The sequence below is a fragment of the Lissotriton helveticus genome, chromosome 9 (assembly GCF_964261635.1).
Source record: "Lissotriton helveticus chromosome 9, aLisHel1.1, whole genome shotgun sequence".
Classification (NCBI taxonomy): Eukaryota; Metazoa; Chordata; class Amphibia; order Caudata; family Salamandridae; genus Lissotriton; species Lissotriton helveticus.
This window is the reverse complement of record NC_136070.1, coordinates 332716234-332743612: the sequence shown is the minus strand read 5'-3', so window position 1 is coordinate 332743612 and position 27379 is coordinate 332716234. Positions and strand designations below refer to the sequence as shown.

Below are 27379 nucleotides of genomic sequence, written 5' to 3'. Positions count from 1 at the left end.
GTGGTGGCTGCGCTGTAGGCGGATAAAATCTGGAGCTGGTCAAGAGATGATTTGGGGTAGTCTGGCAAGGGGGCCGTCTTATTTTTATTTACCTCCTGCTTGATGGAGGGGAAGAATTCATTAAAGAGGTCTAGGTTGTGGTCAGAAGCCTGCATGAGAATGATCCCATTGCTGAAGCTGGAGATGGTTAATTTTGCATTGAGTACAGTTGAGGGGGATACTGAAAGCCTTAGGCTGTGTGCGGTTTTCCTAGATGTAGGTATAGCGAGCATCGCAGAGGGTTTTTCTCCATTGGGCTCTTTTTTGTGTGTAAAATATGAGATTATTAGTAATGACCCCTTTAGATGTGCAGAAGTATTGGTCACATATAAGTGTTTCTGGGTGGTGTTTGAGAAGTCTATGTTTGAGTGCATTGGTAGCTTTTTTTGTTAGATTAGGTGGATAGTTGATTTTATGGGCGTTGCGTCCGTCAGAAAAAAAGAATGTATGTAGAGTCGCCCACACCTAACCTTAGTAGCGCACCTTTGAACACTGCTTCGGTGGGCTCACAGTTTAGCCTTAACACAGCAATAACAAGCAAATCCTTCAATTAGTCCTTCTGAACACTGTCACATTTCACTATGTGGCAAAACACTAAACATGACGTAAAATTACATCATGTAAAAGTGTGAGGAAACTGACTTTGAAGCAGCTTTGATCACAGTGACTAGGCAGCATAACCAAGTATTGCCCATTGCACACTAGACCAGGCCTTAAGGTTCTACTTCCAATATGGCTGTTGCAAGATGTACTCACTGTGGTTGTGTTGCGACATGTGGAACTTCCAATATGGTTGAGGACGGCCTTGCTAATAGTGAGATGTGGTGGCGAATGCTGTCCATTCTAACCTTTAATTAGGGGAAATGGGAGTACCCCCACACTTAAGGGTCAATAAGTGAGGCTCTTCTAACATCATAAAAGGTGCTAGAAACTACTAGAACACTGATCTTCATGAGACTTGAAACCTGAATACATCTTGTATCATCCTGGACTCTTACATTAGTCATCAAAATTATTGTGTGGGCACATCAAAAAGACGAGTAATCAGCTGTTGTGTATTAAGATTTATTTTGAGAAAAGAAAATCCATGCGATAAGTAATCTATCCACACACCACAAACAATCTCAAGCTGCTCTAAAAGGGATATACCATTAATCTAGAATCCATTCTATAACATAGGAAGCACATTTTTATAACGCTGCAACGTAATGGAAACCTTAACATTACAATACATAATACAATACATAATTAATGGAACAAATCATGATCTATAAGCTTTGAATCTTGAAACTGCATTTTTTACTTAATGCTTGAGAATTAGACAAATTAATGGCGACCATGGAAGTTGTTACTCAACTTTAAAAAAAGAGGGAAATACAGGATTGGATCTGTCAACCAAAGAAAGGGAACTTCAACAGAATACACTCTAAATGTAGTGCCAGATTACTTTCAGAAGGCTGTAAATCACCCAAGAAGAAAACAGGACTAACCCGGACCTTTGTCTTTAGATAGTTTTCCAGTACCTCGCACAATTCCATTTTAATGCTCCACTTTAAGGAAGGCCTATTCAATGCCACAAACACCATTACAAAAGCTGCACCAGTGTACATTTTAATGTAACAGTTAAAGAGGGTTAGTACACTAGCCCATAAATATCGCCATTCTGTGCGCTCTCTTGAATGCGGAATGCTATAATTTTTTTTGTTAAGAGGACAGCATTCAACATCAGAGATAGTGTAAATATAACCCATGACATTTATGAGAACATATCTTTCAACAGTTATTAAAACAGCTGTACAACTGGGCATGTGAAATACCGAGATATTGGGGTTTACCCTATAAATATATGATACACAAAATAAGTGACCAATATCAAGAGTACTAGTAAATGCCCATTGCACTGGGTTCATGCTCAGCCATCTAAACAGAAGAATATAATGTACAGCCATTCTTCAGCTATTTCAAACAAAAACAGAATGTGGAGTATAAAAACTATTTCAGGGCATCCTTCACAGATTCCATTGCTCAAGTTCTTGCCCATCAAATCAATGCCAATAGAAGCTACCTTGGAGCTCCAGCCTTCCTTCTATGCATACTACAATGACTATAGAACACCACCACCACACTATTTCAACATCTCCATACTGGAGATCGCATATCATAGCATGTCAAGCATTCTGCTCTGTCCAGTGGTTAGGAACTTCTGCTTTGGGGCTGTAGCCACTGCACAGCGAGCTATGTTTGTTGTGGGCTTAGGATGAACCTCAGCTCATGAAATGTACTTTCTACATTGGCGTGGCTATCTTAAATATAAGTAACCCAATCTCGTGTCTCACTTCAAACACAAAGACTTGACTGCCTCCCCCCTTCATGTTTGAACTCACTGTTCCTCTAATTGCAACTCAAGTGTTTGATAGAAAGTAGACTGCTTCAACAGGAGTTCATGACTACATTACGACCTAATGAAACAACAATCTGCCACTAAGAGGGCACCATTCATGGACTCTTATTACAGACATGAATTTAGCTGTGTTCTACCCTATTCAGCTCACATATTTCTACGTTATAAAGCTACAAGCAGTAGTAAATGAGCAAAAAAAGTGAAAGCACTTACAATTGACATCAGAAGCGTCACACAGGAGATACTATGATACCACTATTAGCCAAGCACACCAACTAGGCCTTGTATTCTACATTGTGACTGCACAATGGTCTGTGGCCTCAATAGTGAGAGTAACTTGCAATATAAAAGGCTAAATAAAAGTGCAGCACTACTCCTGTAAATTACTTTTTCTGAACCTAGAAATACATTTTTTTAACATAACTATCAAACACAAGATTCAGTGCATGTATGCACTTTCACTTAATTAAATGTTACAGAACTAACATTCAGTAATTGCTACCACAAAAAAACCAAGCACTGTCCAGGCCAATCTGTCTCACCTTTGTACCAATTGGCATTAGCAATGTTTTTTAACAGAGGAAAAGATGCCTATGAAGTGGCCTGCAGTACCACATGAGGGCACACCTACAACATGACACGGGTGCTTTTTAAAGAGACTTTTAAAGCGGGTGGTGTCGTGGGGGAAGCAACACAGGGGGGCAGTGGGTGGCGTTGAGTAACAAGGAGGGCACCGAGCAAAGCGGAGTTGGTGGGAGAAGCACATGCATAGAAAAAAACGCAGGTAGGACCAGAACACAAGGGTGGGGCAGCACGGAGAGAGTGCCGGGAAGAAACACAAGGGCAACAGAGAGAAACAAGGAGAGTAGTGGAGGGAGAACAGAAGTATACAAGGGAGACAGCTGGAAAACATTTACTGTCATTGAGGGCCGAACCTTAAAGGAAAAAGGACACAAGAATATAAAGGAAAACCTACACAAGCTAATAAATAAGCAAATGAATGATATATCTGACTAATGGTAAGCAATGGGCAGCACTAATACCACTGTAAGTTGACAATAGCTTTTTTCACCAGCAAACTGCCTTGCAAGAACCAAATAACAAGCCGCTAGCACAAATATTGAGCACAGCATGAAGACAATGTAAAAAGTGTTGCATAAGTGTCTTACAATTTTTTCAATCTTCTCAGTGTGGCCTTTTACAGAAAACTTTAATCAGCTTTCTGTGATGCATCGGAAACCAAAGATTGTGAAAATCTTGCCACAGATTGGAGGTATAACATTCAGACAGTAATTTTAGTTTGATAATAATGCGTTCTTTATTCTGATGACAACACATCCATAAAAAGATACAATAAAACAGTAATAAAAACCAATACAAACAGGTAAAAGTACACAACGAGTTAAGACAAAGCAAGATACTAAGAACCCAACAAATATATGGTTATGTACCCCATCCCGCCAATATAACCTCTTAGCAATAGGTATCAATCAATTATTGATAACCTGTAAGCTGCCCGCAAAAAACGAATCACAAGGAAGGTATGAGGGTTTGGTAGCAACTGTAGATGCAAAAGTGCCACTTTTACCTGTCTAAACTTAAATATTAGTTTAAAACTTACCTGACATATCTTTTCCCAGATTTCATCACAGCCTGCTTTTTCTTGAAAACTAAGCGCCAAATCATAATTTTCAGCTTCAGACCACACAATCAAGGTGTCCTTAAAGAATCAATGAATACACATTATGAATATTCAGTAAAAGATAAATATCTCATAGTTAAAGCAACTAGCAGCTACAGTTCATATCATTTGAATGTGTCCATTTAAATGTGCATGCAGAGCTGGACATCAAGCAACATAGCTAGTAGATCAGATCAAGCATGAAGGCTGGGTTGATACTTATCTAGCCACTTTTGACCTCCCACAAAATACTCAATGAGAGCGGCTTTGGGCAGGGGAGAAAGTGACCGACAATTAAAGTAATAAAAGTCATATCCTCCTATTAGAAATGGGGGTCTCTAGTTGGCAGTGGCTTGCACCCTGTTCAAGTAGGCACCCTTATTCTAGTCCGTACAAGGGAGTTACACACTCAAGATAAACCCTGCGCACCCCCTTGGTATTTTGGCACAAGTAGCCAGGCTTCTCTAAGAGGCAATGTGTAAAGCATTTGCACAAATATGCCAATAACATGTGTATTTGTAAAGCGCACGTTCACCCAGAGGTCTCTTGGCGCTGAATAACAGATGTTCATTATTACCCAACTCAATGGTACTCATTTTATCTATCTCAGATGGATGAAAGGCTGAGTGGACCCTCCGGGATTTGAACCTGTGACCATAAGGTCAAACACAGGCACCTGCAGTGGATGCATTAGTCCACTGAGCCACCAGACCCAGATAACACAGTGAATGACACTACAAATGGACACCACACCAGTTTAGAACAAGCATTTGCAATGTAATAGGTCTTGCATTTGCGAGAGTTTGAACTTTTGGCATTATAAATGGTGCCTATTATTTATGTGTTTTGAAAACCTGCAAGCGGAGCGTAAATACCACTTGCAGATTTACTAAACACAAATAAAAGACATTGTCATTTACAATGTCAATAGCTCAAACTCTTGCAAATACAAGACCTGTGTGGCACTCGCACTTTGGCTGTAAACATCGCAAGCTAAAGAGTGGGTGTCAGGATTGCTTAAAAAAACAGAAAAACCTCACCTGCGCTTTACCTTAAGGTGGTTAAAGCTAAAGCGCTGTTGCCGTGATTGTAACTAAAGTAAGCAAACAGGGAAAAAAGGCAGATGACTGCTTTTTTTCTTCTATTTATTTAATTTTGTTACAAAGGCAACACCCGCGCTTTGAACATTTTAAGCTAAAGCACGGATACCGTGATTGCTTCAAAAGTAAGGAAATAGGGGGAAAAAAAGTGATTACAAAAATTCTTTACTTTTGAAGCAATCGCGACACCCGTGTTTTAGCTTAAGAAGCTTAAAGCTAAAGCGCAGGTGTCACTATAGTAAAAAAAAAAAAAGAAAATCTTTTTTTAAAGCATGCTGCGACATTCGGAGATCCCAAGGAACAAAAGGAAAACGCAGCTGCCATTATTAGTGCTGAGGCGTGCAGCCCTAGTTAAATAAAAATCAAATAAACCGTTGCGGGAGAGTGTGTCTGAGAAAGTCCTTAAAAAAAGTGCTCGGAGGCTGTAAAACAACACATGTAACAGGGGGTGCCCTTGTGAGAGGTTTCAAGAAGAGAAAAGGCGGTAATAAAGAGGGACTACTAAGCCTATTGATTAATGATAGACCACCAATTACAAAGGACAGGGACAGGAGCCAATTAAAAAGATGAGCGGAAAGTGGGCGAAGCTTCATACCGTTATCCTCGAAGAGAGAGCACAAGCGCTGCCTAAGCGAGACCTAAAAATAATCAATCTGCCAAAAGGACAAAAATCCAACATACAGAAGCAAAGATATCACTTTTAAAAGGTTAAGCACAAAGTACCTTTGATGTGTCAAAATCAGGAATGAAAAACAGCTACAGACAGAAGTCTTCACACTGTGGTGCGCGCACCCCCAGGGGTCCGTGGTTGCATTCTCATGGGGGACGATGGTCTCAGAAAGGAAGCGTAAATGAAGATGGCCTGGAAGCACAAACTTATTTATTTCTCCCATTTCCAGGCTATCTTCATATACATGCAACCAAAGGGAATTTAAACAAGCATTTACAATGCAACGGTTTCGCCTTCAGACAAGTTAGAGCTATGGGTATTGTCAATACCTCAAACCTGCGTAAATGCGAGGCCTATTGCATTGCAAAAGCTTGTTTATTTTTGGGCCCCAGAAAAGGCAAGCAACAAACGCCAAGTAGGCTGTCTCATGGGGGTAAACAGTGAAAGTAACCGGCAGAAGAGTGTCCATCCCACACTTGTGCCACATGGAAAGCATTAGCCGACAGCCACTGGAAAGCCTCCCTGACCCGCTAAACCCAGCAACTGAACAGGAAGCTGTTCCCTCCAACACACGGCTCCAATTGCACAATGCACGTGTTCCGACAGAAGCGATCCTCCATGTGTAGCACCCTGCCGGCCCCATGCCGATCAAGTCATGCTGCTGGCGTGGCCCACTCATTCATTACTATTTCTTTCACCAGGCTCAGTCCGTACAGCAGGGAGAGGCTGGTGGCCGGCACACCAGGGGCCATGGGGATGGTCCAGCACCATCGAGCAAGGTCGTAAGGAGCAGAAGTGGTGGAGCCTCGGAGGGAGAGGTAACCATCCCAGTACACACACCTCGTAACTGATTTCCTTTGCTTGTGTCCAATGACAGTAGCATTGCTCTAACTGTATTCCTCCAACGGTGTTTGTAGCGCCCTCAAATTAAAGTGCTGTTGCAAGCCTATTCTGTAGCGCGCAGCCGATGCCACCTTCCAGTGTGTGTGTTGTGGTTTGCTGCTCATCTATGAAGATGCTAGTGCTGTTTGTAATTATACCCAACCGGACCCCTTCCCTCCTCCACAGGATATTGAGTACACGGTGTGAGGATGCTCAGGGAAACGAAATGGAGGAAGGAGTTAAGGGTGGGTGCAATGGGAAATGGAAACAAAAATCAAATGTGGATTGTTTCAGAGCGGATGTGGCACAACATCCAGAGCTGCTGACTTTGCAACTGGAAACAGGGTTCAAGTCTCTGTGTCGGCACTCCGCTACGTCTACAAAAAATGCAGACACGTGCAGATCTGAACATTTTAAATAAAACCATGGCAAAAGCCAACGAAATGTTATTGGTAAAATACGAACGGAATGAAAATGAGTAGCAGATCCGTAGGTTTATTAGCACTATGGCAATCGGGACAGGTGAATGCGTTCAGGAAGAAGAGTATACATTCCATGACTTCATTTAGGGGCGTGGTACACAAACTGTTTAAATGACAAGTATAATTTTTAACAACTGTAGTGAAATCTTAAGTTCAGTGCATACTCTCTCTACAAATGTGGCTGCCTTATAACAGAGTAATTTGTGGAAAGGCCTAATATGCAGCAGAAGCCACACTAACACTTCACCAAGCACACGCCTATGCACACACCCATTCACAGTATGCGAGCACAAACATTCAAACCTACTCACAGCATGCACCCAACATAAAACAAGTCAGGTCCCGGGCCGGCAGCCAATCACAGCGCGGCCCGGGACACAAGGCAACAAGGGGCAGGACTTAAAAAAAGAGTCAGAAACGCCCACGATTCGCGTTCTGACCGGGAAAGAGTGATGGACAACCGTGTCTTCCAATGGCTAGCCTCCATTTATGGAGCTAGCCAATGGAAGAAGGGGCGGTTTCAAGTCCCCACTATTGAGATAACATTGGATTTCGCCCTGGGTGGAGCAACTGCTACGCAGTTGCTACGGCCAGGGCGAAACCTAAAAAGCATGGGAACCGTGATTTTAGGAGCCATGGGGCAGAGGTCAGTCGGTGTGGTACCAGTGTCAAATACTGGCATACAAAGAACAAATATTCAGTAGCAGGTTTTAAGTGTTTTTTTCAACTTCACGTTAACTGCATATAAAATAAGGCACACACAAATTAATCAGTGGTAAAGGCACTCAATGGATGAAATCTCAGTTGGTTAATGCAATCGCTGCAGAGGTCTGTGTATGGGAGATTCAGAGAATAAAATCCTGCTTGGTGCAGTGGGGAATCGTGACTTTTGTATTTTTAGTGCTACAAGGTCCCGGTCTTTGGCAGAAACCACTGTGAATCTGCCATTATTTTAAAATGTTATTACACACAGCACAAGTAAAGGCTGCAGGAAAATTATTTAGGCCCAGATTTACTAAGACTTTGCGTCAGTTTTGTGTTACTTGTTTAACACAAACGTATTAACAATCCAGCGCAAATTACAATTTTCTCTGGATTATACCCAAATGTAATTCAAGGCTGCGAAGCGCCACTGTAGAGACCATATTTACTAATGCTTTGCAACAGGTCTACATTACTTTTGTAATGCAAACCCGATGCAAAGTGTTATGCTGGGCTTTACAATCCAAAGCAAGTCAGGATTTGCATTGGATAGTTTCCCAAAGTAACAAAAAGTTTACAAACTGCCTTGCATTACTTTGCATCAAGTGCACATTCCATGGGTAGCGCAAGGGTGCCTTTGCATAGGGACATTAGGGTGCATATTCCTTGCTAGAATTAAGCAGAGGGAATCCTTGCTGTAGAAGGGACAAAGTGATGGGAGTAATTTTTTCTGAAAAGTATATAGAGCCTGTGTCAAGACTGAAGTGACGCCCAGGCATGGAGGGAAAGGGGTGAAAGAGGTACGTGTGACCGCCTGCTACTCAGGAATGCATATATCATTAGTGAAGCATTTGGTGTTGTATTGGTGCCCAGGAGTGTGAGGGGCTCACAACTCCCAAATTATGGAAAGCAGTGTTTGCTGATCAATTTCGGTTATATTTCAAGCATTTAAGTCTCACTTTACTGGGGGTTATGAGCTACAAAAATAGTACCCCTAAAATGCTCTCACAAGCAAACCTATGTGCTCAGCCCTGCCTCTCCAGCTCTTCCAGTACTTGCCATAACGTTTTGGAGGGGGCCCGACTTCAAGATATTTAGCTTAGGGGGGCTCAGAGCTACAAAGTTTGAAGACCTCTGGCTGCAGAGGAGGCGAAGCACCAGAAACCAAAAGCAATGCGTTGGTTCCTTAGTCCCAGAAGAATGGAGGTGTCAGTTCTTTCTGCAAACAGGAGAAGTGTTGCATTGATTCCTTACTGTGAGGGGAGGTGAAGCATCAATTTCCGGACCTGCGGCCTCAGGGCCGTACTGTGGCTTTGTGGCGATGAAGCCACAGAACAATGTGTGTAAAATGCTCGGTCGATGCGGCGACGGCAGAGCAGGCGATGCGTCGATTTTCCAGTCACTAAGAAAGTGATGTGTCGACTTTTCAGCTGCCCAGCAGGGTCTGCGTTGAGGATGGGGCGGGTGCCACGGACATCAATGACATGATGCTCAGGTTACGGTGATCTTTCAGCCACATGGCAAACACTGTCGATCCCTGTTAGACGGAGACCTGGAGGGTCGGCCGAGCACAGTGATCGCACAGACAGGTAACTTCCCCCCCACAGATGGACACCACACAAAGATCAGGGTAACACCTTTTATAGGCACTTCTGGTAGTAGAGTGGTGCGATACAAGGCGATCAGGACACGATGATCCTCTCAATTCTAGTCTCTAGTAAGGGAAGGGGGTAGCGGGACAGTCTTGGTACCTACGGGTACTGAGGTGTAACGGTGATAGCTCACAATCCTCGAGCTCGGGGTTCGGATGGGTCGGACCGCGGCAGCGCCGGCAGGTCCCGAAGAGGTCGTAGGTGGCAACGGGCCGCGGCAGCGCCAGCAGGTCCCAACGAGGATGAAGGTTACAACGGGCCGCGGCAGCGCCAGCAGGTCCCACGAGAATGCAGGTTGCACCGGGCCGCGGCAGCGCCAGCAGGTCCCACGAGGATGGAGGTTACTACGGGCCGCGGCAGCGCCAGCAGGTCCCAACGAGGATGAAGGTTGCAGAGGGCCGCGGCAGCGCCAGCAGGTCCCACGAGGATGAAGGTTGCAGAGCCGCGGCAGCGCCAGCAGGCAGGACAATAGTTCACAAGGCAGGGCTGTGGCAGCGCCAACAGTCCGTCAAGGATGAGTTCTTCTCGGTGTCTCTCGACTCCAGGATACAACTGCCTTCCTGTCCTGGGGCTGCCTCAGTTATAGGTCTGGCGCCCTTTGATGTCCGGACCCTCGCTCTTGGAGGTCGGGAGGTCTGGGATGAGGGAGTCCAGACACCCAGCAGGGGGGTGGAGCCAGCGCCCGAGGAGTCTGGGGGTGCTCGGCACCTGGCGGGGGAGAGCCATCGACACTTCGTACTCCCATTGACCTGCCAAGTGGTCCGTTCACCTCCTGGGTGGAGGGTGGTGCCGGGATGTCGGGGCCTGGCCAGGCCCGGGGTTGGGGTCGGGCTGAGGCCGCGCGGCCGCGTGGTGCCGTGTCCAAGATGGCGGCTGGGCCGGGCAATGGTGCTGACGGTGGCCCGGGCCCTGTCCTGCGGGGAGGGAGCGAGCCCTTCATGTGGCCTGTCCAACATGCGTCCCCCCCAGCTGAAGGCGGGGAGAGTCACCCATCTTCTTGGGGACTTTCCTCGTCGAGGCGGAAAAAGCGGGACAGGCCGTCCGCGTTGGCGTGGTCTTGACCAGGGCGATGCTCCACAGTGAAGTCCATCCCCTGCAGGGAGATGGACCATCGCAATAGTTTGGGGTTCTCCCCCCGCATCTGCATGAGCCATTGCAGGGGTCGATGGTCCGTCTGTACCCGGAAATGGGTTCCGAAGAGGTACGGCCGGAGTTTCTTGAGGGCCCATACCACAGCGAAGGCCTCTCGCTCAATGGTGCTCCAGCGCTGTTCTCGGGGCAGTAGGCGTCTGCTGATGAAGGCCACTGGTTGGTCCACCCCTTCGGTGTTCAGTTGGGAGAGGACGGCCCCAACACCATGGTCGGAGGCATCGGTCTGCACGATGAACTCGCGGCTGTAGTCGGGGGCCTGGAGTACAGGAGCGGTGCACATGGCGGCCTTCAGCGTCTCGAAGGCTGCTTGACAGTCGGGCGTCCAGTTGACTCTCTTTGGGCTGTTCTTGGACGTGAGTTCCGTGAGGGGCCCCACAATGCTGCCATAGTCCCTCACAAACCGCCGGTAGTATCCGGTGAGCCCCAGGAAGGCTCGGACCTCTGTTTGTGTCTCGGGGGGTTGCCAGGACTGGATGGCAGCTACCTTGAGTTGGAGGGGAGCCACCAGACCGCTCCCCACTTGGTGTCCGAGGTAGGTTACGGACCCCTGGCCGATTTGGCACTTGCTGGCTTTTATGGTGAGGCCGGCCTGTTGGAGGGCCTGCAGGACCTCTCGGAGGTGGTGGAGGTGGTCTGCCCAGTGGCGGCTGTATACCGCGATGTCGTCCAGGTAGGCGGCGCTGAATTCTTCGAGGCCCGCCAATACCTGGTTCACCAGTCTTTGAAAGGTGGCTGGAGCGTTCTTCATGCCGAAGGGCATCACTCTGAAGTGGTAGTGTCCGTCCGGGGTGGAGAAAGCGGAACGTTCTTGGGCCCCGGGGGTGAGGCCGATCTGCCAGTAGCCCGCTGTCAGGTCAAAGATGCTTAGGTAGCGGGCTGCCCCCAGGCGGTCGACCAGTTCACCTGCGCGGGGGATAGGGTGAGCGTCGGTTCGGGTGACCGCGTTCAGCCCCCGATAGTCGATGCAGAATCGGAGCTCAGGTGTGGTGCCCGGTGCCGCGGCCTTGGGGACCAGGACGACCGGGCTGGCCCAGGGACTGTCCGAAGGCTCGATGACCCCGAGGGCGAGCATCTTGGAGACTTCTTCTTGGATGCATGTACGTACCCGATCCGGTACTCGGTACGCCCGGTGTCGGACAGGAGGACTGTCCCCCGTGTCCACGTCGTGCAGGCACCAGGAGGTGACTCCGGGTGCGAGGGAGAACAGGTTTGCGAACGGCAGCAGGAGGGCCCGGCAATCTCGACGCTGCTCTGGGGTCAGGGCCTCGGAGAGTCGGACCCCGTCCACCGAGCCATCCCTTTCCCGAGTCCTCAGTAGGTCAGGGAGGGGCTCGGAGTCTCCTTCCGTACCACTGTCGGTAGCCATCAGCAGGCTGAGTTCCGAGCGCATGAAGTGGGGTTTGAGCCTGTTGGCATGGAGGACCCGGAGGGGGTTCCGGGGGGACTCCAGGTCGATGAGATAGGTGACGGGACTCTTGCGCTCGATCACCTTGAAGGGCCCCGTCCATTTGTCTTGCAAGGCACACGGTTCGATGGGGGACATCACCCATACCTGCTGACCCGGTTCAAACTCGAGGGAGGAGGCATGTTGGTCGTACCACTTCTTCATGTCCTCTTGACTGGCCTCTAGATTGGCTTTAGCGATTTCCCTGAATTTCCGGGTCTGATTGCGGAGGGTCAGGAGGTATTTGTAGACGTCCGGGGGGGTCTTTAGGGGAGCCATCTCCCATTCCTCCTTCACTAGGCTGAGAGGCCCGCGAACGGGGTGTCCGTACAGGAGTTCGAAGGGGCTGAAGCCGAGGGACTTCTGGGGGACTTCTCGGTAGGCGAAGAGGAGGCACGGTAGTAGCACGTCCCACTGGCGGCGTAGGGGTTCTTCCAGCCCCATGATCATCCCCTTGAGGGTGCGGTTGAACCGCTCGACTAGTCCGTTCCCCTGGGGGTGATAGGGGGTGGTGAAGCGGTAAGTGACTCCGCACTGTTGCCAGAGGGATTTCATATACTTTGAAATAAAGTTCGTACCCCTGTCGCTGACGACTTCCCGGGGGAAGCCCACTCGAGAGAAGATCCCCATCAAGGCTCGACCCACTACTGGGGCTGTTATAGTACGAAGGGGGACCGCCTCAGGATAGCGGGTAGCGTGGTCCACCAGGACCAGGATGAAGCGATGCCCCTGTGCTGTTCGGGGGTCCAGGGGCCCCACAATGTCTATTCCCACCCTTTCGAACGGGGTGGTCACCACGGGGAATGGTTGTAAGGGTGCCTTGAGTTTGCGGCCGCTCTTCCCGCTGGCCTGGCAGGTCAGACAGGACCGGCAATGGTTGGATACGTCATTTCTCATTTTGGGCCAAAAAAAGTGAGTCACCAGGCGGTGGTAGGTCTTGTCTTGGCCCAGGTGCCCGGCCAGGGGGACATCATGGGCTAGGTTCAACAGGAAGTCTCTGAAGTGGAGGGGCACCACCAGCACTCGCCCGGCCCCCAGTTCTGCGATTTTCTGTTCGCTGTACAAGAGGTCATTGTCCCAATAAACCCAGTGGGCCCCGGTGGTGTCTCCTTGGCTCTGGGCGAGCGCTTGCTGTCGCAATCCCTCGAGGGAGGGGCAGGTCTTTTGCTCCTGCCGGAATTGTTCCTGGGTGGGCCCCCCTTCTTGGCGCCACTGAGCCAGGTCGGGAAGCTCGGGGGGCTGTGTGGACCCCTCTGGGGTGGGGTCCGGGTGGTCGGTCTGGAGGAAGTCTTCTTCTGAAGTGATCGAGGGCGGAGGTGCTGCCCATTCTGGTTCTTCTGGTCTAGGGATGGTGCGGGTGGCCATGGACCGGGTGGTTACGCACGCCCAGTCCGGGAGACCCAACATCCCCAGATGCTCTCTTCTTTCCACAGCGGCCCACGGGGAGCTCTCGAGATCGTTCCCCAGGAGGCAGTCTACGGGGGCATCGTCACGGACAGTTACTTTCAGCATGCCGGACACTCCTCCCCATTCGAAGGGGACGCAGGCCATCCGACACAGGCTCTCCGAGTTATCTGCCGATCGGACGGGGCAAAGTACGTTTGGTAGGATTTGTTCTGGGGTCACCAGGTGACAGCGGACGGCCGTCACACTGGCCCCGGTGTCACGCAGGGCCTCGGCCTTGCGCCCATTGATGCTCACCCATTGGCTGTACTTCCGAGTGTTGGCGGGCAGGGGAGTCCGCGGGACCATGTCTCTTCCTCCTAGGCATGCCAGGGTCATGGCGGCGGGTTCCCACTCGAACTGCTCCGACTCATAGGTTTCCGTGTCTTCGGAGACTTGTTCTTCTCCCAGGGCGGCGGCCGCCATCTGGCGGGGCCCGGGGGCCTGGTTCTTCGGGCAGGTCGGGTCACTGGCATAGTGGCCGACTCGCTGGCATCGATGACACGTCACGTTAGCTCGGAACCCCGGGCGCATCGGGGGGTTTCCCCGGCCTGCTGGGGCCGGGGTGGCGTTAGTGGGTGCGGCCGGGACGGCGTCTCTGCCCCGGCCCGGGCCTCCTCCTCCTCCTCGGGGACGATGATGACCTTGGTTGGTTCTGTTCTGCTCATTCGGCCCACTCCGGGCCACTCGGGTGCTCTCCCACCGGTCAGCCTCGGTGGCGAGCTGCCGGGGTTCAGTCAATTTACTGTCGAGGAGGTGCTGCCTGAGCTCGACGAAGCAGTTGTTGGAGAGGTGCTCCCACACAATTATATTGAAGAGTTGTTCGTAAGTGGTTACGTTGTTACCCTTGATCCACCCCTCGAAGGCTCGGCTGAAATAGTTCACGTATTCCAACCACGTCGTACCTGGGATCCGGGTGCAGTTGCGGAACCTCTGGCGGTACATTTCGGGTGTAAGCCCATATCGACTGAGGAGGGCGGCCTTCATGTGGTCATAGGACGTCATTTGATGGTCCGGAAGCTGCAGCAGGGCATCACGACCCTCGTTGACGAATCTCCCCCATAGACCGGCTCCCCAGTCACTTCGAGCGACCCGGTGGGCGGTCATGGCAATCTCATAGGCCTTGAACCACTGCTGTATGTCGTCATTCCGGTGATATTCTCGGACCACATCCTTGGGGATGTGGACCTTCTGCTCGGTAGGACCCGGGGAGTGCGGTTGCTCGGGCACCCCTAGGTTTTTGTTCAGTTTGCGTATTTCTATCTCCGCTAGTTTGCACTCGTGCTCGTATGCCAGTCTTTTTTCTTCGAGGTCTCTCTGTCTCTGTTTTTCCTCTCGCTCTTCTCTGAGCCGTAAGTGTTCTAAGTTTATTTTTTGTTCCGCCAGTTTCAATTCTCCGTCTAATCTGAGTCGTGCCAAGTCTAACTCGTGTAATCTATTTTTTTCCCGCTCTTGGATCTCTTCACGGGAAGGGCCTGTTCTCCGTTCCTCCGTCCGGGTGGTGTTGACTTCCGGGGCTGCGGGGTCCCGGGGGGTTGCGGTATTTGTCTCTGCCCAGGCCTCTAGGGCGTTTTTGAAGTCTTCTTTTGTGCTTAGCCCGGTGGTAGCAATGCCTAAGTCCATGCAAAATTGTTTGAGCTCTCGGTGGTTGTATTCTTCCAGCTTTTCCATCTGGAACTTCTCCGCCGATCCGCTCTCTTTGGTCGTCATTGTGGTTTTAGTCGTAGGGTGAGTTACTGTCTGTACGGTACGCGTTGGTTCGGATCGCGCCGCTAGCCACCAATGTTAGACGGAGACCTGGAGGGTCGGCCGAGCACAGTGATCGCACAGACAGGTAACTTCCCCCCCACAGATGGACACCACACAAAGATCAGGGTAACACCTTTTATAGGCACTTCTGGTAGTAGAGTGGTGCGATACAAGGCGATCAGGACACGATGATCCTCTCAATTCTAGTCTCTAGTAAGGGAAGGGGGTAGCGGGACAGTCTTGGTACCTACGGGTACTGAGGTGTAACGGTGATAGCTCACAATCCTCGAGCTCGGGGTTCGGATGGGTCGGACCGCGGCAGCGCCGGCAGGTCCCGAAGAGGTCGTAGGTGGCAACGGGCCGCGGCAGCGCCAGCAGGTCCCAACGAGGATGAAGGTTACAACGGGCCGCGGCAGCGCCAGCAGGTCCCACGAGAATGCAGGTTGCACCGGGCCGCGGCAGCGCCAGCAGGTCCCACGAGGATGGAGGTTACTACGGGCCGCGGCAGCGCCAGCAGGTCCCAACGAGGATGAAGGTTGCAGAGGCCCGCGGCAGCGCCAGCAGGTCCCACGAGGATGAAGGTTGCAGAGCCGCGGCAGCGCCAGCAGGCAGGACAATAGTTCACAAGGCAGGGCTGTGGCAGCGCCAACAGTCCGTCAAGGATGAGTTCTTCTCGGTGTCTCTCGACTCCAGGATACAACTGCCTTCCTGTCCTGGGGCTGCCTCAGTTATAGGTCTGGCGCCCTTTGATGTCCGGACCCTCGCTCTTGGAGGTCGGGAGGTCTGGGATGAGGGAGTCCAGACACCCAGCAGGGGGGTGGAGCCAGCGCCCGAGGAGTCTGGGGGTGCTCGGCACCTGGCGGGGGAGAGCCATCGACACTTCGTACTCCCATTGACCTGCCAAGTGGTCCGTTCACCTCCTGGGTGGAGGGTGGTGCCGGGATGTCGGGGCCTGGCCAGGCCCGGGGTTGGGGTCGGGCTGAGGCCGCGCGGCCGCGTGGTGCCGTGTCCAAGATGGCGGCTGGGCCGGGCAATGGTGCTGACGGTGGCCCGGGCCCTGTCCTGCGGGGAGGGAGCGAGCCCTTCATGTGGCCTGTCCAACAATCCCACAGCCACATGCAAGCATGCATTGATTCTTCAGCAGCACAGCGGTGCTGGGTCGGAAAAACAGGCGCTGAGAGTCGATGCGTGGATTTTTGTTTCTCTTTGCAGCAAAGCCACCTCCAAGGGCCCAGAACTGGAATTGGCACCACTTGGGAGGTCAGAACTCCCAGCAGAGGAGATCTGGGGCTGCAAGTGAAGCCTTTGCTGGCCCTGAGACTTCTTAACAGGCAGCAAGCACACACAAGCCCTTGGAGAACCTTAGAAGCATGATACAGAAAGCAAAGTCCAGTCTTTTCACTGCCCAAGACAGAAGGAGCAAGCAATAGGTCAGCACAACACATTAACAAGCAGAGTGGCAGCTTCCCTCCTACAGCGTCTCCAGCTCTTCTTTTGGGCCAAAAAGTTAAATTGGTACCAACCTGTCATAACTCTGAGAACTAGTAACCAATCACTTTAAACACCTCCCAGAATTCGCACTACCACAAACGGAGGGCGATCCTTCTTCCTTGCTCCGGCTTTTTGGAACAAACTGCCCCCACATCTACGCATCATAAATGATCACAACTGCTTTCGCAGGAAGTTAATGAAATGGCTGTTTGACATCTAATTAGATCAAACCAAGCTGATCTTTAGAGCTGTCCTCTAGCGTCATGATACTTTCGAGTGATATGTGCGCTAAATAAATATCCCATGATTTGATTTTATTCTTCTTGGCAGAATCTCCTCTTAGTCCAGAAGCATTCTAAAGTTATGGTGCCTAAGCTCCAATACTTATATCAGTTTCTGCCTTTGAAGTAGGCACATTTCAAAGTAAAGTCTTTGCAGTGGATAAGACCCTGCCTTTCCCTGACCTGGCTCCAGACGCACTACAAGGAAGTGGAGACATCTTTGTGTGAGGACAGGCAGAACCCGATTCAGGTGTCAGTGATAACTCCTCCCACCACTCTAGCTCAGGTAGACCCATCAGTCTGGTAATGGGCCATCAGGATATGCAGGTGCCACCTCAGCTCCTTTGTGAGACTGTCTACAGTGCATGCACAAACAGCCCAACTGTCACCCTCCCTTAGACATGGATTCCACAGGCAGGCAGAGGCTGAGAGTGGCGAAACAAGAAAATGCCCCCTTTCTAACTCTGAATTTTCGAAAGATAGGGATGCACACCTAACTTGCAATTATTTTCTTTTTGTTTGTCCTTGAAACTGAATGCGTGCAGTTTGGCTGGTGCCATGCCCAAACGGCACCTGGGTAAATAACATTGACTGCTCGGGGGCATCATCTGCCCCGTTCAAACGCACCGCTGAAGACGCCTGCTAGGCCGTAATCTAGTGATACCAATTGTATCCCTGTAATCCATAGTAATCCATATTGTAAACATTTTAGTTCAACTTAATTTCAACCTTTTTCCTCCACACGCGGAGTGATTTTGCCAATTTTCACAGTTTAAGCTGGGCCATCTGAACTTCTTGCAAAAAACACAAAAAAAGCAAATTCGTCTGAGGCTATGCTGTTTATTTGAAAACCTAATGCATTTAAAAATGGGTCGGTTATTGTTAGTGTATGAGTATGGTGGGGAGGGAAAGAGATGCGTGTCAGGCGGATTAAGCAATAGATTAAAGCACTGTGAATGAACTAGAAGCCACATTAAGAATACGTTTACAGCAGAGAAAGGGGAGAGGACAAACAATGGGTGTTGGGGAAGTATGGGGGAGGGAAATACAATAAATTGGGAAACGGTTGAGTATATTGACTGCTTTATGTCTTAAAGCGTTACATTAGAAAGCAGGTTACACCGTATAGAATATTTTTGAACAATTGTATAATTATTTGCATAACTATTTGTGAAACAGTTATTATGTTAGTAGTTTAAATATTAACAGTCATTTTATTTTACTCGTCATTTTAGGGACCCCTGAGGAAGGGCACCAGCGGCCCGACATGCATTGGGTTTTAAAATAAACAGCACTGCCTAAGACAAATTTGAATTTTTCGTGTTTTTCACAAGAGGTTCAGATGGCCCTTTCTAACTGTGGCATTTTCAAAAATGCAATTTGAAAACCAAAATCACTAAAAGATGTCTTTTTAAATTGTGAGTTCAGGGACCCCAAACTCCAAATCTCTCTTCCCAACTGGCTGTTACACTTGCAAGAGGTTACAAGGCAGCTCCAATAACCGATGGGAGAGTTAGTCCTTGTAATAGTGAAAACCGAAATAAGCAGTATTTCCCCCCATCAGGACATGTAAAACATGGCAGTACATGTCCTATCTTTTAAACACACTGCACCTTGCCTAAAGGGATACCTTGGGCCAACCCAAGGGGTGTCATATGTAGTAAAAGGGATGGTTAGGGCAGGGCAAGTGCACCCACTTGCCAGGTTGACATGGCAGTTTAATACTACACTCAAGACACTGCAGTGGCAGGTCTGAGACATGGTTGCACAGCTACTCATGGTGTGGCACAATCAGTGCTGCAGGCCCACTAGTGGCATTTGAATTACAGGCCCTGGGCGCACACACTGCCCTTTACTAGGGTCTTGCCATTAAATCAAAGATGCCAATTGTGGAGAACTAATCACAATCACAATTTGCACAGAGAGCATATGCACTTTAGCACTGGTTAGCAGTGGAGAAGTGCCCAGAGTCCAAAACCAGATTGAACAAGCATTTGCAGTGCAATAGGTCTCGCATTTGCGAGAGTTTGAGCTATTGGCATTGTAAATGATAATGCCATTTATTTATATGTTGGTTTCAAAACAGATAAAAAAGGCATTGTCATTAACAATGCCAATATCTCAAACTCTCGCAAATGCGAGACCTATTGCATTGCAAATGCTTGTTAAATTTGTGGATATAAATAAAAGCTGAAGTTGCAGCCCTTGCGTGTCCGATTATTACCCAGCAGATGGCACTAGAGGCTTGTTTGTGAACTTTGTCTAATTTATTGTTCCATTTACAGTTTATTTGAGCAAATTAGCTAATCTTTGGTGGCGGCTTTCGTGTGAACTATTGGTATGGGCTTCATCGTCTGTTGGTTGCTGGGGCTGAGGGCTCATGGAGAGTGGACCAAGTTTAAAAACACCAGTGTGTGGATTGTGGAAGTGATAGAGGGGTGACCAAAAGGAACCATGAGTGAGGTCGCCCTGGGAGAGAACGAATCACACAAAGGAGGGGCAGGCAAAGTTGAAGGCGATCGCAAAGGTGGGAAAAAAGCCCACCAACACATATGAAAATAAACTGAAGAGCACAAATACATGTAATCGAGCCAGTCGCAGCAACGGAGCAGGCTGTTGGAAATGTCACAGTGAAAGCCCCTTCTTTTTATGCACAACTTGAGTTGAGGAGTAGGTGGGAGTGATGCTGGTCAAACAAGTCTGTCCGTGAAGCAGGGGGCGGGGAGCGAGCCTGCTTAGAGGAGAAAAACAGATGGCCTGAGAAGCGTCCGAGAAGAGAGAGCAAGAGGAGAAATAATCAAGGTAACAGAGAGTCAATGAAGGGGAATGAAAGAGAGAAAGAGAAATAAGGTGATAGAGAGAGTAAATAAAGGGTAAAAAAAAAGAGAGAGAGAGAAAATGAAGGGGGAGCAAAAAGAGCGAGAAGATGCAATAAACAAGAGCCGCCGGGAAACTGAAAGTACGGCCGGCCAGCCATGAACAATCAGGGGAGGAGAAGCCGCAGAGCGCACGCTGGGAGAAGCCCTTTGATGTGGTGGCGGCCGTGAAAAAATGCAATTAGAAGGGAGGGAGGGAGGCCGATGCGGGTGCTTGTTTGGTCACGTGATTCACGTGAACTCGAAGAAAAACGCACAGAAAAAGCCATAGTTTGATGAGTATTTTGACCACTAGAATTCTCTCCTTTTCCATTCCTGCGGAATGGGAAAAGGCGAGACCTAAAAAATAAGAGAATAGGAGGAAGAAGGCAAAAGGTTTGGGGATAACTCTGCAAAAAGGGCCAGGTCAAACATCTCCCATCATCTGCCTTCAACAGTACGTGTTTCCCTTTGAGGAAGAGACCAACGATAAGTATCAAAGGCTCACAGATGTGATGAATGTCACTCATCGCCCCTTCCTGCTTTATCACTGACTTGAGTGAAAGTCGTAGACTTCACTGCACACAGTTCGGGAGAAGCTACACTATGCAAAAAAGCCCACAATACAATCTTCTTAAAAAGGCTAGTTCCGCCATCACTCAATAATGAGGCCCCTTCCTCTATCTAGTCCGATATCGTACGGCATATGAGAAGTGCCTGGTTGAAAAAAATATTGACTGGAAGCATGAGTTTTCTACTATATGGAGAAGTAACTTTCTTATTTATGTATACTTGGAAATCACTATTCATGAAATTATCCTTTAAGACTTTTAAATAAAGTATTTGGGCTTGTTCTACAATTTATTTAAAGGAGGAAACAAGATACAAATTGCAAAGGAACATTAAAATAAATTTAATGGCACCTTTTTGAAAGCAGATGCAAAAATAATGGATGGATTCCTTCTTTTAATACTATTTCTCCAGCACGGGGTCTCACAAGTACTGAATAGCGATGCCCATGTGTGGGATTGCTAAGCACTTCTTCCTAAGAACACATTTCTGTGTTACATCTGCACCTTGCTTCAGGAAGTTCAGGAAGTTTTAGATAAAAATAATCATTTAAGCAGCCTGTAATTTTGGCTATACTGTCCAATTCCATTATTTTGCTTTGAAAATACACTTGTAAACAGAAATGCCCCTGGAACAGTAGGGGACATTTAAATAAACCTCTTTCGCACATCTTTTTATAGTAAATGAAGGAAAAATAATAAAGGAAATGCAGCCAAATAGGATGTGGTAAAGTGAAGCTCAAAAGCGACACTGCACCTTTAAAGTCTCCAACCCCGCCCGAAGCCCACCATATCCTGCAAGCGGAAGTTGCATCAGTCCTTTTTTCTGGTTACTGGTGACACGATTCTGGAGAAGTGACCTCTGCTGCTTCAGACTCACTCTTTAACTGACTTCACTTGAACTCCTTTAGGGATTAGGGTATTTTCTTGGCTTTTCTTTAAAGGAACTATTTTCCCTTTGTGAGAATATGCCATTCTTTTTTTAGGTCTCGCCTATTCTATCCCGTTAGGGATTGAATAGGCGAGATTATAGTAAGCGGTTCAAAAAAGTCTACCAAACTGCGGATCGCGTACAGTTCATGTGAGGCAGGCGTGTGAGGCAGGCGCGTGCACATCATCGCCAGCCACATCCCACACCATGCCTCAGCATCAGACTTCAAAGGAAGCCGCTTGCACACCACCTTTTGTCTGAGCCTCGGCATCAGACTTCAAAGGATGCGCCCCCGCCACAGCAATACCAAGAGCTTGTTTCTACTCATCGTTGCTACCCGCCTTCTTTGCTGCTTTCGCTCTCATGTTCTACCCATTTTTCTGCCTCTATCCATCACTGTGTGTTCTTCTGTCCATCCCACTCACCAGCTCTCTCCTGTCACTCCCTCGGTTTCTCTCCTTCGCTACTTCTCTGCCTTTTGCTTTTAGTCTCACCTTTCTCTCTTGAATGTCCCCCGCTCTCTGTTGCTTCTCTTCCCACGTCCGATTCTGCCTCCCCCATTTGCCCTTTCCTCTCATCCCCTTTATCTCTGTGCATCCCTCTCCTGTCTCTGTTCCCCTGCAGCTGTTTCTTCCACCCCCTAAGCTCACTCTCTCCCGCTCATTCCTCTCCTTTTAACTGATATCCAAGCGGGAGTTCTCTTTTTCTCCTTCTCCGCCCTCTCCCTGGCTCTCTGCCCCCATTGTTCCATCCTCTTAACTCGCCTTCTCCCCGAGTGACTCTCTACCTGTCCCCACCTCGCCGCTTGCTGCCCCACCCCCTTCTCACCTCCCCTCCGTCTCACGCCTCTGTCCTCCCATTTGCCTGCTATGCATGTTCAATACACCACATCACTTTCTAGCTCTAGGTCTCATCTGCCACCCACCCCATCAGTGCGTCTATGCACGTCCTATTCTCTTGCCCCTCACCCTATTTCCATCTGTCCAGAATTACAATCTTCGCTTCCTAGTCCCCTTTGTTCTCATCATCTCCGTCCGCCCCGCCTTCTTTCTAATCACTCTGCTAGTTCAACCCCTCACTTTCCACTTCTGATCATCTCTCTCCCACCCCACCAGTCCCCCACAGTCAGCTCGCCAACTGCACGACTGTCAAACCACCACTTCAATCTTTTTCTCACCGTCACCTTCTACCCACTTCCCTCATGGTTGTATGGAATGCATGCACCACACTAGTGATTAAACCTTGTGACAAAGGTGGCGGGATCGCCATCTTTGACAAGCACACCTATGATCAAAAGATGTCTGAGATGTTGGCAGTCACTGACCACTATAGACCTGCACAACGGAGAGAGCTTGACAGGTTGAATATTCATATTCAAGAAATGACTTAGACCGCCTTCGCAGATGGTTACATCTGCGAAGAGGAATACACCTTTTTGAATAAACCCTGCCCTATTACATCTGCGCTCTACGGTCTACCCAAGACTCACAAGTCTGAGATAAATCCACCTATGCGGCCCATTATATCAACGATTGGGTCTTGCACTGAACCCCTATCTAAATATGTTGATACAATTTTGTGTCCACTCACACATAAATATGCTTCGTACATCCGTGATACTGGGGATATTATCAATAAGATAGAGGGGATTCCGTTCAATCCTGAGACTGACATCCTTGTGACGCTCGACATTGAGGCATTATACACTAATATTCCTCAGTGTCGGAGATAAATGCACCTATGCGGCCCATTATATCAACGATTGGGTCTTGCACTGAACCCCTATCTAAATATGTTGATACATTTTTGTGTCCCCTCACACAAATATGCTTCGTACATCCGTGATACTGGGGATATTATCAATAAGATAGAGGGGATTCCGTTCAATCCTGAGACTGACATCCTTGTGACGCTCGACATTGAGGCATTATACACTAATATTCCTCAGTGTCGGGCGTTACTTGCGGTGTAAACTCTCCTAAAGAGATTCCCAGACAACCGACCAGATCTTTTCATTTTACAGTGTCTTGAGGTGGTACTTCTGAACAACTTCTTTGAATACAATGGGTCTTTGTTCAAACAAATCAAAGGCACTTCCATGGGGGCATCTTGTGCCCCCAGTGTGGCAAATGCCTTCATGGGGGAATGGGAACTGCGTAACAGCTATAATAAGGTAGCCCCCTTTTTTGAAAATATATCTATGTGGAAGCGCTTCATAGATGATATTTTTTTATTTGGAGCGGATCTGTTGACATGTTAGATGCTTTTGTTCTTTGGCTCAATGTGAGCGACACAAATCTCAAATTCACAGTGAATTACAGTGTCTCACGTTGAATTCTTAGACATCAGGATTGATGGCACCAGTGGACAATTAAAAGTGAGTCTCTTTAGAAAGACCACAGCAAAGAACACCATTTTACAGTTTGACAGTTATCATCCGAACTGCCAAAGGGAATCCATTCCCTTTGGTGAGTTCTTACGTATTCGTCGCAACTGCACATACATGGCCTCTTTTCACGAACATGGAGACGCATTAAAAGACAGACTCCTAAAGAGAGGTTATCCCCACCGACTTGTACGTCACTCTTATAAAAGAACGAAGTACTATAATAGAGGAGCATTGTTACAGGGATCGAAGCGTTTGAACCACAACCGTATTACATGTGTCATAAACCATTCAACACTGAACCATAAAATCAGAAATGTGATAAACAAGAACTGGAAAATATTGAACTCCGATGAGAATGTTCCCCCTATGCCGCTACCTATGTTAGCCTATAGAAGAAATAAGAATCTGAAGGATATGTTGGTCCATACACGTCAGATTAAAAGATCACCTTCAGAAGGCCAGCTATCCATTACAGGCTTACCGGTCATACTGGGGAATCACAGATGTGGGTCTTGCCACGCCTGTGATGCAGCTATAACATCAGACAGGATTGATTATAATGGCAAAGAAATCAAACTGCGACATTTAACTAACTGTCGCAGTAGTAATATCATATAGATCTTGTTCTATCCGTGCGGGCTGGCTTATGTGGGAGAAACTGGCCGAGAATTTCGTACGCGCTTCAGTGAGCATAAATCTGCAATCAAAACTAAAAAATTGACTGCACCTCTGGTTCAATTTTGTTTGGATATGACCCATACTGAACAAGAATTCAAGTGGTCAATCCTAGAGAAAGTGCGAGCTAAACCAGGCCAGCTAGCAGAAACCACTCGTAAAAAATGGGAAACTTTTTGGATTTACTATCTAGACTGTGTCAAGCATGGCTTAAATGAAGAGATAACTTGGTATGTTACAAAGTAAAGTGTTCTGCCAGTCTAGACATAGTTGTCACCCAGTTCCGGATCATGGATCTGTCAACAGTTACGCTGCCTGTCTAGATAGGACGAGCTGTTTTGTCTTCTATAGTCAGTCATGAGACAATTGTATTTGAATTCGCTCCACCGCGTGACTTTACCTTTCTTGACTACACACCGGACTGGGAAACAGCTAATTTTGATGATGTATTTTAATTATTGATTTGCACTACATTCTTTTTTGAGGGTATGTGCCTATTCAGCACAAATGAGTATTCGATAAGAGTAATTCTTTTATCAACTATTTTGAATTTACCATCAGGATCATCTTATGACATCGTTGTTGCATATCTAAAACCTATACCGTATCTATGATGATTTGGGAAGAGCCATTACGCGATATGTCCTCCTTACAAATGGCGACATTTGGGTCCATCTTTTATTTTTATTTACTTTTATTTAAATGAGCACCTTTTGGGAGCGACTTGCTACCACGATGTAATGTGGTCCGTGGGTCTTAGTTGGTAGAGTGACTTTCTTGTTTGTTTGATCGACACCTGGGTTATTGGGTTTTGTGGACTTGGCCGCAGGTCGTAGCTTGAGGTACTGTGTTAGAAATCCTCAAAACATATGGCGACATGTTAGTCCACCCTTTATTTTTAGTCTTCTTTGACCTAACAAGATCGCATGCCGGTATCAACCATCGCGAGAATTTTTATGCAGTGCTAGCCTTTAAATACACGACCTTTTCGGGCAGCCGTTACTCTGGATCGTGGCATGTAGCAGGAGGAAATGTGGGTTGGCGTTTACGCTAGAATCAAGAAAGTTGGGACATCTGTAGTGCACATTAGTAAATTGGGTTGAAAGGCGGTATTCGAGCCCCGTAGTATTCAGTGCGGGGCGACTATTATAACATCGCGTTTGAGAAGAGATATCCCCGGGCATATAGTTAACTTTTTTGAAAGATCCTCTTCGAGCAGACACTAGTTAACGACGCTGCTATTCTATCTGAGCTGCCATCTATACGTATGTTGGATGGTGCGTGTAACAGGGATATGGAGTAGAGGGCATATTATGTTTGTATCGCCTCCTTTTTAGGTCTCGCCTAGACGAAAGCAAAAAGCGAAGCTTTTTGCTGTCTAGGGCGAGAAAACTTATGTAGTCACTTCTGGGGGAATGAGTACAGTGTTACGAGCTTCTCCTGGCGGAGATTTTATCTCGTGGGCGCGCACGTCGCCGTGGCTCATATTTCCATGTGCACACAGGCAGCCCCCACACCCCTGCACACAGATTACACAGGCACACGCTGCAGCCCCCCACCACACACACACATACAGACACTCACGCATACACACGCCGCTGCCCCCTACCTTCCCCCCCTGCACAGACACACACCCCCGCCCCATGCATCGTGAGATCTGCCATACCTTCAGGGGAAGGAGCGAGAGTGGCAGCAAAACCGGCAGCTTCCCCCAGACCGGGGGCGCATCCCCGCCAGCCTCCGCTAACATCGCTGAGGGCTGCGGTTGCAGGCCCCCAGCGTAAGAAACAGCCCCCGCACACTGTGAATAGCAAAAGGGGACGAGATTCATGGCGCGCGACACGGCACAGGGAGGCGGGGCGCGCCACGCCTCCGTCGCTGGCTGGAACGTGTGCGCGTGCTCCGCAGCCTCTCGCGAGCACGCCTCCTTCTGGTTGTGGTTTCAATGTTCGATGCAACGGAACGGAACAGGCTTGCCGATAACATCTGCGGTCTGCAAGGTGATCGGCTTGTATTTATTTATTTCCCCCTCCAATTGTTACATTACTTTAAAACACGGCGCACGCTTTAGGCATCCCGCTGACTTTATTTATTTTCCGCTCAACTTTTCTCGTGAAGCCCAACGCTCCATTCCTCTCCCTTCTCAACATACTCTGTTACTGGCCAGACACGTGCAGTAACAGAGTATGTTGAGAAGGGAGAGGAATGGAGCGTTGGGCTTCACGAGAAAAGTGGAGCGGGAAATAAATAAATAAAGTCTGCGGGATGCCTAAAGCGTGCGCCGCGCATTTGCAATGCAATAGGTCTCGCATTTATGCGAGTCTGAGCTATTGACATTGCAAAGGACAATGCCTTTTATTTACATTTTAAAAACGAAAAGTAAAATAAAAGGCATTGTCATTTGCAATGTCAATAGCTCAAACTCGCGTAAATGCGAGACCTATTGCATTGCAAATGCTTGTTTACTTCAGTCACCACGATGTGACCACGCTCGTAGGCTGTAGTGTGTCTTTACCTTCTTTCTTGTTTGAGCGTGGTCGGCGTAAATATGTGCTTTCGGGTTACTACTACCCTCATTTCTTTTTCCTTGTCATGAAAGGGGAACCATTGTTGATGCAATTAGGCGTTAGTCTGGTTCTCTTATATGATTTATTCGTATATTAGGTATTCTTAGATATCGTGTTTCTGTATGACAGGTGATGAATATACACCAGGAGGGATAACTCTGCAAAACATTGTGAAAGCCAGTAACTCAAGACAGATGCGATCGATGTCCTCCTAGAAAATAGTA

The 27379-nt window shown here is 48.3% G+C and overlaps 1 protein-coding gene across 2 annotated transcripts in view; it reads right to left on the bottom strand.

Moving 5' to 3' along the window:
• The window catches only part of PPP4R3A (protein phosphatase 4 regulatory subunit 3A), a 358677-nt gene that overhangs the window by 146457 nt on the left and 184841 nt on the right, over nt 1–27379 (bottom strand). For both annotated transcript variants that reach the window (XM_078660041.1, XM_078660040.1), the window contains exon 3: nt 4062–4160. In XM_078660041.1, the coding sequence (XP_078516167.1) occupies nt 4062–4160 (99 nt within the window). The remainder of the gene's footprint in view (nt 1–4061; nt 4161–27379) is intronic.